Here is a 12424-nt window from a genome sequence, read left to right as displayed (position 1 = left end):
GGTGGACCATAAATCAAAGGAAATTGAATTAGATTGTTTCAAACGAAGGGACACAACAGCAGTGTATGGATCAATTTCCTGACTGCATCTGACACATCTTCCATTTGTGGCTTGCTGATGGACATTTTTTAGCCTGATTATTCTGAACACAATGCCGTACTTTTTTTTTTTTTTTTTTTTTTTGCAGGGGAGATAACAGTTCTTAACCACATTCAGATTCTTAAAGGAACGTCCGACTCCAAAGAAGCAGACGCTTATATCAAATTAGAATACCACAGCTTCCTGACTTTGAGCCTGCTTTAAAGCTGCAGTGTGCTGACTCGTGTTCATTTTAACACGGTAACCACTATGCGGCTTCCCTGGTGTTGCCTTTCCACAGTTTATTCTTAAAGCATTAGACACATCAGTAAAATCGCACTATTGCATATTCTTACTTACACTAGTCTTGTATCACAGATAAGAAACAGCACTATGCCTCCTATTTACTGCAGTTTTGCATCACAGAATGATTAGAGCAACACTGACAGGGCAAGGACCCAGCACGTGCGCGTGGGGGCTGGGGGGGGGGGGCAGGTATTACTATTCATGTGCGGACAAAATGCGAGAAAATGTCCCCACAAAGGTAGTAACTCCTGGAAAAAAACGACGTTTTGGGGACATCCCCACTTTGTAAAACACCTTTTTAAGTAGTAAATATGCCTTTAAAAAAAAAAAAGTACCAAAATATTTAGTTTGCTGTCGACTTTCACCCTGTGTGGAGTTTTGTCTGACTGGAGTTAGAAATAGTAACTACAAATATAGTGAGAGTCAATGAGAAGTCCCCACAAATATAGGAATGCAAATGTGTGTGTGTGTGTGTGTGTCTATATATATATATATATATATATATATATATATATATATATATATATATATATATATATATATATATATTTATATATATATATATATATTTATATATATAGTGTGTGTGTATGTGTCATTATTATTGTAAATATTTGTATTAGTTTCAGAGCAGATCAAACTAAAATCCCTTCATGGTGCCTGAGTTCCCTGCTAACAGGAGTGTGTAGCTGGGCTGCTTATTTTTTATTTGTTTGTTTAAACCTTTTGTTTTGTAAATCTCCTGTCTCCTGCCTCTGCTATTCCTGCAACGACCCCTTTCCACAAACACATTATAACAAAGAGGTATGACACGTCTACGGAGCCCGGGAGGGGCTAGGGAGAGGAAGAAAAAATATATATTGTGCGTACGACTTACACTTTTTTTTTCTCCCTATTGCCCCTCCCGGGATTCATACTCGACAGATACAGTGAAGGGGGTGATTTGCATTATTGGTTTCCCCATGCCCTCTGCTGGTCAGCCTGGTGAACTGCAATCTTTAATCACCCGAGGCCTGATTCTTTTCATTATCCGTGTGAAATAAATACATCATTTAGTTGTCTTGTTGTCTTTATCAACAGCTTAACTGGGTTTGGAAGATGGTTACTTTAAAACATTTGAACATGTCCCTTTTTAATATTCCACTCTGTGGTCTCAGATTTTAAAAACAACTTAGCTCATATGTTGCTCCTTTTGAAAATCATGTGATTAATGCCTAATGCTGAGGAATGTATTCTTAGACGCCAGCTTGAGATTTAGCAATGTGTTAACTGTTCCGGAAGCCCTGTTCTCATGTTTAGAAACTGCAGCTACTGAAATTCACGGGAATTAGCAGCAAAAAACAACCCCATATTTTGCAACCTGTTTTTGGTGGCCTAAAAAAGCAGAAGTGATGAGTGTCTTATAGTGCTTATACTTCTACTAAAATATCTTACTTATAAAATACAAATTGTAAAACCCAGATATCTATCTATCTATCTATCTATCTATCTATCTATCTATCTATCTATCTATCGATCGATCGGTCTGTCTGTCTGTCTGTCTGTCTGTCTGTCTGTCTGTCTGTCTGTCTGTCTGTCTATCTATTGTTCTAGAAGAAGAAAAAATGAACCCATAACTCAGGTGTAATTCACATTACTATATCACAAGTACATTGTGCTAAATGTGTATACAGGAATTTGAAGAATAAAAATAAATAAATAACGTTGTTGCAGATTATGTTTATTGTTTTTAAAGAAACCCTGCTGTGCGGCACAGAGACCTGTTACAGTAGTATGCACCCTACACACAAGCACTTCTAGAGCATAGCATCTCTGCAGTGCAATACCTACAATGCACCTTTCAGTGATCACTCAAAATCACTCTGCAGCCAAGATAGCACAAACAAAACATCATCAAAAATAAAAAGAATGCCTTTTTTAAAAAAAAAAATGACATAGAAGGTACATGCAGAATAAGCCTCATCTTGGAGAAAACCCCAGTGTTTCACAGCCCTTCTCAGACTCTGTCCCGAGAAACTGGCCTTGACTGGCCTGCCTGTCAATGCCTTGCTGTCTTGATGCTTGAGTAGACGACTTCATTGCTTGCTGCTACCTGCTAGGGAGTCAGTAAGCAGGGTCAAGGACAGTAAAGCAGGGTTAAGGACAGTAAAGCTTCATGTAAAGTTGAAGTATTGGTTTAAAGATGCAATACTGTGAAAAGTGCCACAGTGTAACACAGCTGCAAACAATCCAGGTGTAGACCAGTGTCTCATATGGGTTTAAAGTCAAGGGTGCCTTAGCAGCCCATGGTCTGTTTCATTTCATTTAATCAAACACACTGTACGGCACGGCACTGAAACTATTTTTTAAGTCATACCATGGAATCATCTCTATCTATAGGTGTTTCCTTTAAGATATTAATAAACCAAACACTGAAAAGCCAGTCCCCGTGCAGTCATTCATGTATTGCATTTTCTGTTAGATCATAGATAGATGATTGACACACGAGATCTCTGGCTATGTTAGCACCACTGCGTTGATCCCTTGCTAAGGGAGTACAGTACTTACATTGCTTGCTGCAGGGAAACTGCAGTCCATCTCACCGCTGTTCAAATCTGTACAAACAAAAGGGTTCTCATTAGATACGAAGCATAACAGTGAGTGATGATTTCCTGATAGGAAACATAGGACAAGGTATTTAAATGGTCTTTTGTTAACAACTAAGAATGATCTCTTTTCAAAAACTAGCAGTAAACACTTTCAAAATATAGTATAATATACCACAGTGCCATATACCATTGTGCATTTTTGGTGGATGTTTGCTATGCAATTGCCAGGTTGTGTTTAAGGCCTGACTATATGTGTGTGAGCCTGGCAGTAGTGTGGATTGGCTGGAGGGACTGTCTCTTCACAGTGAGATGTGAAACAGCAGTGTGGATTGGCTGGAGGGACTGTCTCTTCAACAGCGAGACCATCAGCTTGGGAGTTTACAGAAGAGAAAGAAAACAACTCACCTGCCATTCCTTCTTCAAATGTAAACGTCACGTAATGAAGTTCAGATTTGTCCTCGTCTTCTCGGGGGTCTGGTCTCTGTGTTTCCTTGACCTCTGTGTTACCTTTCAAGAAAGACACACAAGCCCAGCCTCTATTGTCATCTATGAACATATCAACAGTGTCAAAAAACAGCAGCTCTGCTCAGTCCGACCATCATATCGACAGGTACTGTATGTACATTAAACAAATTATCATGAGAATAATACTGACAGGTACTGTAGCGGTACTGTATGTACATTAAATAAATTATCATGCGATCCATTTAATACACATACTTTTACAGGGAATGATAATGACACTAGTCTCTTTGTCACATACACGTCGTTCTAATAAGAATATTTTGCTAACATTTTCCCGGTGTTGGAGTAGACTGGCACTACCTGTCATTGCCTGGAGTTCAGTGATATTGGAGTAGACTGGCACTGCCTGTCATTGCCTGGAGTTCAGTGATATTGGAGTAGACTGGCACTACCTGTCATTGCCTGGAGTTCAGTGATATTGGAGTAGACTGGCACTGCCTGTCATTGCCTGGAGTTCAGTGATATTGGAGTAGACTGGCACTACCTGTCATTGCCTGGAGTTCAGTGATATTGGAGTAGACTGGCACTGCCTGTCATTGCCTGGAGTTCAGTGATATTGGAGTAGACTGGCACTACCTGTCATTGCCTGGAGTTCAGTGATATTGGAGTAGACTGGCACTGCCTGTCATTGCCTGGAGTTCAGTGATATTGGAGTAGACTGGCACTGCCTGTCATTGCCTGGAGTTCAGTGATATTGGAGTAGACTGGCACTACCTGTCATTGCCTGGAGTTCAGTGATATTGGAGTAGACTGGCACTGCCTGTCATTGCCTGGAGTTCAGTGATATTGGAGTAGACTGGCACTGCCCGTCATTGCCTGGAGTTCAGTGATATTGGAGTAGACTGGCACTGCCCGTCATTGCCTGGAGTTCAGTGATATTGGAGTAGACTGGCACTGCCCGTCATTGCCTGGAGTTCAGTGATATTGGAGTAGACTGGCACTGCCTGTCATTGCCTGGAGTTCAGTGATATTGGAGTAGACTGGCACTGCCTGTCATTGCCTGGAGTTCAGTGATATTGGAGTAGACTGGCACTACCTGTCATTGCCTGGAGTTCAGTGATATTGGAGTAGACTGGCACTGCCTGTCATTGCCTGGAGTTCAGTGATATTGGAGTAGACTGGCACTACCTGTCATTGCCTGGAGTTCAGTGATATTGGAGTAGACAGCAGCAGAGTCATCAGGCTTCTCTTTCACTGGCTCCTGGGTTTGAACTGTGAATCAATGAAGCACACACACAAGCTCTCCCATTGTGTACACTTTCTCAGCTCCACTAGCAGCCTGCATCCAGGGGAGTACATGTTTCTCTTCACGGTTTTAACAGGAAGTATGTTTGTAAGTTTCTACATAAACAGGTTGCCTGGTTACAATGTACATGCAGCACTAGTAATACAATCAACTGTACCAATTGATGTACGATACAAAAATATGAAACAGATTTCTTAATTTGTGTCACGCATTCTTTTACTTGAATGTATTTTTTAACATAACATTTTTCAGATAAGACATTTTAATGAAACCTTTGAAAACTAATTTCAACAGAATAAAAAAATGTTTAATTGAAAACTAAGAATTTACAAAAGGAGTATAGCTTTAAATTCCAAAACAGAATATGAAACAGAGGAAACATTCTATTAAAAGACATACAGTAGATGTCATACAGTAGATAAATAGGCATTTCAAGTCTGCATCACACTTGAGCTATACTGCTCTTTAAAGAATAGACATAGTTTGCATTCCCAGATAACAACGTGACCATTGCAATCTGCCACTGACCTGCAGCTCTTTTCCTGTTGCAGTAAAACACCAACGCTGCAATGAAGCAAAGCACAAACAAGACAGCCACACAACCAATACTGACACCTATGACAAAACCGGGGTCAGTGAACTCTTCTGTAAAAAAAAAAAAACGCACGTTACTTTAGTGCCGTGCAATCCTCATTCAATTAGTTTGAATATGAAAAGACAGGGTCCTATTGATAGTTCTCTCCTGAATTATTCTTGCACTGCTTTGATGAATGAACCAAGAATGGTGTCATTTAATGTAGTGTGCTGGAATAGCTTCAATGCAAATGAATGCTGCAGTATAGCCTTGAACAAGATTGCTATCAGTCACCACTGTCATTTTGAAACAATAGCAATGGCTCTGACAGATATGTACTGTATTACACAGAAACACACACACACACACACACACATATATATATATTAACCTTTAGCGTTGATCTCTATTGGGAAGTAGGCACTGGGCAGGCTCTCCTGGAACACGACACACGCCCACTTCAGCTGCTCCGTGCCGACTCTGGGTATGAACAGGGCCAGGCTCCTGTTAGAGGCTGAGGCAGACAGGGTCTCCTCTTTAACTGTCACCACAGTCCCATCGTCATCCCTCAGCCACACCAGACGAATGCGTTCACGGAATCCAGAGACAGTGCAAGTGAGGGTAGCCTCATCACCGATAGCCAGGACTCCGGGAGGCTCTACTGAGACTGCACACAGACACACACACAGAGACACATGCACACACACACACACACACACACAGAAACACACAGACACACACACAGAGATACACACACACACACACACACACACACACACAGAAACACAGAGACACACACAGAGACACACACACACACACAAAGAAACACACACACACACACACAGATACACACACACAGAAACACACAGACACATACACACAGACACACAGAGACACATGCACACACACACACAGAAACACACACACACACACACACACACACACAGACACACACATACACAGAGATAACAGAGATTAGACTGAGGATCAGTGCTTTGATTTACAAAGTGATAATGTTGCAGCACAGGCAGTGATGAGAGGTTCCTTAATCTACTGAAGAAACAGCATATTGTATGAACAATATACAATCTTTGTGTTTCTGTTTCACATGTTATATGTAGAAGATACTGCCTGGTTCAGTATATGATAATAACCACATGTGTGGGGATGGCCTGGCTTTGCCACTCATGAGTTCGTTCTCCTCTTTTGTGTGATAACAAGTTGAACTCCCATACTGAACCACGCAGCTCCACAACAAGTACTGGAACAGTATCTGGCATTCTGTCCAAGGTATTAAACTAGATGGGTGCTCTTCTAAATCAGATCAAGACTGACACAACGGCCTCCACCTTGTAAGCAGAGAAATGAAACAGAAACTTCACTTGGAAGTATAAACTTTGAGAAACATGATGAAGCCTTACCCTGAACGGTGATTAGGGTTATGCTCACAGAGACATAATTGTCAGTATAACAGGTGTATATTCCAGCATCTTGAAACACTACAGGTGAGATGTGCAGGGGAAAATAGTACCCATCGTAAACTGTCACAGGGGATCTGATGCGCTGCCCGACAACTTTATCAGAGATGCCAACAGGTCCATTTCTATTAGCTGAAGCAATGTGAATGGATTGGGAAGAAGCCTCTGAGTGCCAGGTCCATTGAGCCATTTCATTTCTGTTTGAGGATCGGCAGATGAGTTGGACTTCACTCCTATTGGCACCATCCCGGTACAGTGTGTACCGGCTGTAAAATGTAGCTGAAAAAGTGATACATGAAATGCACTGTGAAGGTGTCCTGTGATTACAATCATGAGTATATTGAGTGTCGTGTATCTAACACGGCAGAACTGAATAGTAGAAACAGTGGTATGATTTCAGGCTACAGGACAACAGGCACCTGAGTCTGAAGGACTGTCAGCACACACTGTCAATGTGTATAACCCATTAGAGACGGGTTTACTGCAATGATACGGGGTTAGTCTGTGCTAGAGACAGTGAAATACTGTTGGAGTTCAGCTAAGCCAGGATTGCATGTAAGCACCTGTTACAGACTATAGGTAAGTAACTGCAACACTTTCACAAATTAATACATGATTTCAAAATGACTGTCATAAATGTAGGAACTCCGTACAACACAGGTACAGCCCATATTGCTTATGGGGGTAGCAGATGTGAGGCTTGTATCTGTGGGGAGGAGTAAGTGTACAGTGACCCAGTGTGAACACTGGTGATCCTCAGAGCTGCCTGTCTCTGTGGTACTGCAGGGTGGGTCACAGCATCTCAACAGCACTGCACTGTACACAGCGATTGCTCGTCTCTAAAAGCTGTCCTTAATGTGAACACGACAGGAAGCAAACTTACATGTTTTAAGGGTCAGCCTGTTGTAAAAACCATACAGATATGTTTCTTTTTTTAGTAAATCACAGCTGTAGTTCCCTGTGCTGTGTTCATCCACATTTTGAATGATAATGACTGCGGTGTTGTTGTAGTGACACTTGGTGGCTGCACTGAGGCTCCCATTGAGTTTCCACTGAAGTCTGCTTGATTCAGGGAGTCTTGAGATGGTGCAGACCCGAGTAACATCAACTCCAGGAGGGACGGAATCCCACCGAAATGGAACACCTGCAGTGGTAAAGGAAATGGAGAAATATACAGGACTGTAGTGTAGCTATGCTGCATGGATAATTATGTTATGGTGAAATATACAGGACTGTAGTGTTGTTGTTGAATGTACGCTGTGTACATGTACTTGCAGCCATTCTGTAAGGATCCCTTTACACATTGGATAAGTTCTGGATTTTCAAACACTTCTCCAGACCATTTCAATTCTAAAAGTAATCGGACACCAGTTATAAATATCATTAAAATGTAGAATGGTGAACACACAGTATATACCTACTTTTGAAAGCAAAGACTTCAAACATCGCCAGAACAGTAGAGTTTGGTTGGATTTGTTTAAAAGTATAATGGCCAGCATTTTCAAATTTAGATTTGATGATCAAGGTTCCATTTCTCCCATCGTCAAAGTTTGTGTAATAAATATTGTGTTCTGAAGTCTTTGTCCATGAATATTGGGCTCCAGGGGAACTTTTTGAACGCTTAGCTGTTACGAGCTGGACCTTCTTAAACCTGCCATCATGTGGAGTCCACTCCCACACAAACTCTGTTCCACTGATTCCCACCGGCACAGGGAGAGTAACAGAAGTCACCTCATCAATCAAGGAAAGATCTTGAGTAGGCACTGAAACAAAACAGCCTGTTAAAAGAATCTATTACTCTATACTCTTCTGGTGGGTATAGAAAACTGTGTATTTATGTATATTTGTAAACGCGCAAGCACGAATGCACATACTGTTTTTATACATCTTCTTACATGGATGTTTTGGTTTCAGTGAAAGCTGAGATTCCGGGGATATCTCCCCTGGAATCTAATTCATTGCCAGTGTTCTGAGATTCCGGGGATATCTCCACTGGAGTCTAATTCATTGCCAGTGTTCTGAGATTCCGGGGATATCTCCACTGGAGTCTAATTCATTGCCAGTGTTCTGAGATTCCGGGGATATCTCCACTGGAGTCTAATTCATTGCCAGTGTTCTGAGATTCCGGGGATATCTCCACTGGAATCTAATTCATTGCCAGTGTTCTGAGATTCCGGGGATATCTCCGCTGGAATCTAATTCATTGCCAGTGTTCTGAGATTCCGGGGATATCTCCACTTGAGTCTAATTCATTGCCAGTGTTCTGAGATTCCGGGGATATCTCCGCTGGAATCCAATTCATTGCCAGTGTTCTGAGATTCCGGGGATATCTCCACTGGAGTCTAATTCATTGCCAGTGTTCTGAGATTCCGGGGATATCTCCACTGGAGTCTAATTCATTGCCAGTGTTCTGAGATTCCGGGGATATCTCCACTGGAATCTAATTCATTGCCAGTGTTCTGAGATTCCGGGGATATCTCCACTGGAGTCTAATTCATTGCCAGCTTCTCATTGCAATACAGATTACCCCTGTAATGCCCAGGTATTTTTTTCATGGAGAAAAACAACTGCATTTTTTTTATTTGTACCAAACACAAATTTTTGTATATGAAAATGTTGGCTTTTGAGATTGTACCGTAACCAGCAATTCTATGTCAATGGGCATTGAAAGGCTATCAGGCCCTATCTTCCACTGTGTCACAATGATAAGCCATGATGACTTATTTAAATATACCTTGTCATAGTTTCATTATACTTTCCTGTTCCAAATCGTTTTAACCTGAATATATGACTTAAATGAAGGGGTATGTTCAACACAATGTAATAGGGGGAAGTGGAGCATCCAAACCAGTCTATTAATATAGACGAATGTACTGAGTTTGTATAAAATTGACTTGCATGGTATATGGGTATTATCTCAGAGCAGGCAGTGTTGGGACACCTCTGCTGGGTGAATACCTCATGCATGCCTACTGACCACATCCCGGCAGGGAGGGGGTTAAAATCTTCCCTGCCAAAAACATGTGCAAATGCACATTTTGTTTAAATTAATTGTTTTATTTGTTTAATTAGCACCCGCACCTGCTAGTTATTATCAATTAGTACTAGGTGCAGGGGTATTTAAGATGTGCAGTCAGTCTGCACGGGGCTGCTGAGTAGAAGGAAGCAGAAGAGAGGTGCTCTGCTTCCGAGCAGTCCGACAAGAAGCACGTACTTCTTTTATAGTTAATAAAATAATGATAATTAAACAAATAAAACAATTAATTTAAACAAAATGTGCATTTGCACATGTTTTTGGCAGGGAAGATTTTAACCCCCTCCCTGCCGTGTTACAATATATATATATATATATATATATATATATATATATATATATATATATACACGTATATAGAAAAAAGCAAGCTCTGAGTTTTCAAGCAATTTGATTGTTGATAATGTTTAATAATGTAATGGATTCTTTTCACACTATAAGAAACTAAGACAAGAAGACATATCAGTACACTGAAGAAGGCAGAACGTTTGTCTGCTTGACTTAGATCCTTACAGTTTCTGATTGATTGGTTATTATCCCACTACTGTACTTGCACTAGAACAATTTGTGATGGACACAATTCCAGCCACACCCATTGCATGCTGTACAGCAGTGGTACTCAATTATGGCACTCGAGATCCAGTCCAGTCCAGGTTTTTACTCCAAGCAGGTTCTAAAGCAGTTAATTGAACCTGCTTCGAGGCAATTACCTAATTCAGAACTACTTGGAAAAAAAAAAAAACAGTGTGTGTGTGTGTGTGTGTGTTACTCTTCTCAAGCTGGCACGTACGCTAGCCTTGCTGAAGAATATTTTGACATGCGGATTGTTTTAGAAATCAAATGTACGTTTGTAAGGCCCCTGGATTGTAAGACTAAATGTAGTATGAATGTAACCTTTTATTTGATGATCTGATTGAAATGAGGAAGTATATCACAATCAACAGCAATATATATATATATACATACACACACACACACATTGCAATTGAAAGACTTACCCTCTGCAGTATTGGGCTGGCATGCTGCCAGTAGACAGATTAATCCCCAGGAGTGAGGCATCTTTCCATGACCACCTCTGTTTAACATTGTAACTGGTTCATAGAATTATCTTTCTTAATAATTTCACACAGGGTTTTAATCCCAACAGCACTGTACTTTCCCAAATGTTTCACAATTAAACAGTGAGCTGGCACAAACAAACAACACGCAACAGGAAGTGTGCAATACCTGTTATATTTTCTAACCCACAGGGTTCCTTTTTTATTCCCCTGTTTGTAAATGTGGGGGAGGTAGCTGTCAGCTCCCTTCTTCCCAGGCTAGTCAGTCTGTTACGGTCCACAGATTCCTGCCCATCCATAACATAAAAAGGCTCAATCACAATTCCAAGGTAAAAGTCTACAGTACTAAGTCAGGTAGACAAACGTTTCGGCTGGTGCGTTCATCAGTGCAGTGTGCCGCTTTAGTTAGTACACTGAAGAACACACCCATAACCTCTGGATCTGCCATTCTCAACTCAAACACACGCCTCGTCATACCGCATTCACTGTGTGTGACGTCAGCTGCAAGGCTCAGACTCTACAGTGGAAACACACCCAGGGTCCTCCTAAACTGAGCTGGTTCAGTGCGGGCCCGGCACGGCCCGGTTCTAGTGGAAAAAAGGTGCTAGATTCATGCCCTCTCTTTGGTATGGATTTTTGGAACTCAACTGTTCTAGTTTAATTACATACCACAGAACAATTACAAGATGAGCAGATGAGGCTGTGAATGTTGTATATAGCAGTGTGACGTGTACATAATGTTTGCCGTCAGTAAGGGATGCATTTCCCAAGCTTTGGTGCTGGAGATTTCAAATAAGTTTCTGCTCCAATGCACCCTTCAATCAGCCCATTCCCTTGTTTTGTGATGCTGGTGATTTTTCATTCTGATCTCACCTGTTGTTTTCCTTTATGTTGCCTTGTATTGACCAGTCATACCAACGGGTTCCAACAAATCACATGACTTGAGAACCACTCTCAAAAGGGTCTACAGGCATCTCCTCCCTGTTCAATGATACCTGTCTCACTCTCATCGCCTAATTGTTTGACCCTACATGGCGCGCACTGCTTCACAACACAGTTCAGGTGTGCAATACTTTTGAAACATCTAACATGGTCACAGCAATATGTGTCAAAGGGTTCAACCCCCGACCCCCCTCATGCCCAGGTGGCAAAAGATTTGTATTATTATATTATTATTCATTCTTTACCTGAAGGAACTCGTTGACAACAGCATGCTGGTAGGAATCAAGGCTACAAACAGTACATATCACAGACATATCTGTAAGAAGCAATAACTGTATTGCTTTTCATTAGAAAATAACTACAAAACAGCATGCATGTGCTAGTCATGTGAATTTGTACTCCTCCAGTCAAACTAGTACGACTACTACTACTAAAAATTCCGCTATCACTTAAAAAATATAGTTATGTAATACAGTTAGAATGCACCACAGTCATATTGACAAGTTTTCTGACTATAAACTAAATACTATTGGACAGAGCTCATCTCAGAACCAATTAGATGTCAGATAGTGGAATTGGGGGGTGGGATTTAGCG

General features: G+C 41.1%; 1 protein-coding gene across 4 annotated transcripts; it reads right to left on the bottom strand.

Annotated features, from left to right (window-relative positions):
- Window positions 1-2083: 2083 nt before the first annotated feature.
- LOC117426425 (uncharacterized) lies at window positions 2084-11041 on the bottom strand. 4 transcript variants are annotated; one of them, XM_059034053.1, is made up of 10 exons: window positions 10828-11041; window positions 8217-8558; window positions 7679-7939; window positions 6739-7074; window positions 5709-5984; window positions 5272-5388; window positions 4626-4709; window positions 3378-3479; window positions 2932-2978; window positions 2084-2476 (listed from the first exon to the last, which is right to left on the bottom strand). In XM_059034053.1, the coding sequence occupies exons 1-10, from the start codon at window positions 10913-10915 to the stop codon at window positions 2423-2425; spliced, it is 1707 nt and encodes a 568-aa protein (XP_058890036.1). In that variant the 5' UTR covers window positions 10916-11041; the 3' UTR covers window positions 2084-2422. The 4 variants fall into 4 exon arrangements, with proteins under 4 accessions (XP_058890036.1, XP_034781068.2, XP_058890037.1 ...); XM_034925177.2 differs by having other exon boundaries at window positions 2084-2479; window positions 10828-11040; XM_059034054.1 differs by lacking the exon at window positions 6739-7074 and having other exon boundaries at window positions 2084-2479; window positions 10828-11037.
- Window positions 11042-12424: the final 1383 nt, after the last annotated feature.

The sequence above is a fragment of the Acipenser ruthenus genome, chromosome 11, assembly GCF_902713425.1.
Source record: "Acipenser ruthenus chromosome 11, fAciRut3.2 maternal haplotype, whole genome shotgun sequence".
NCBI classification, from domain to species: Eukaryota; Metazoa; Chordata; class Actinopteri; order Acipenseriformes; family Acipenseridae; genus Acipenser; species Acipenser ruthenus.
This window is presented reverse-complemented; position numbering and strand designations above follow the sequence as displayed.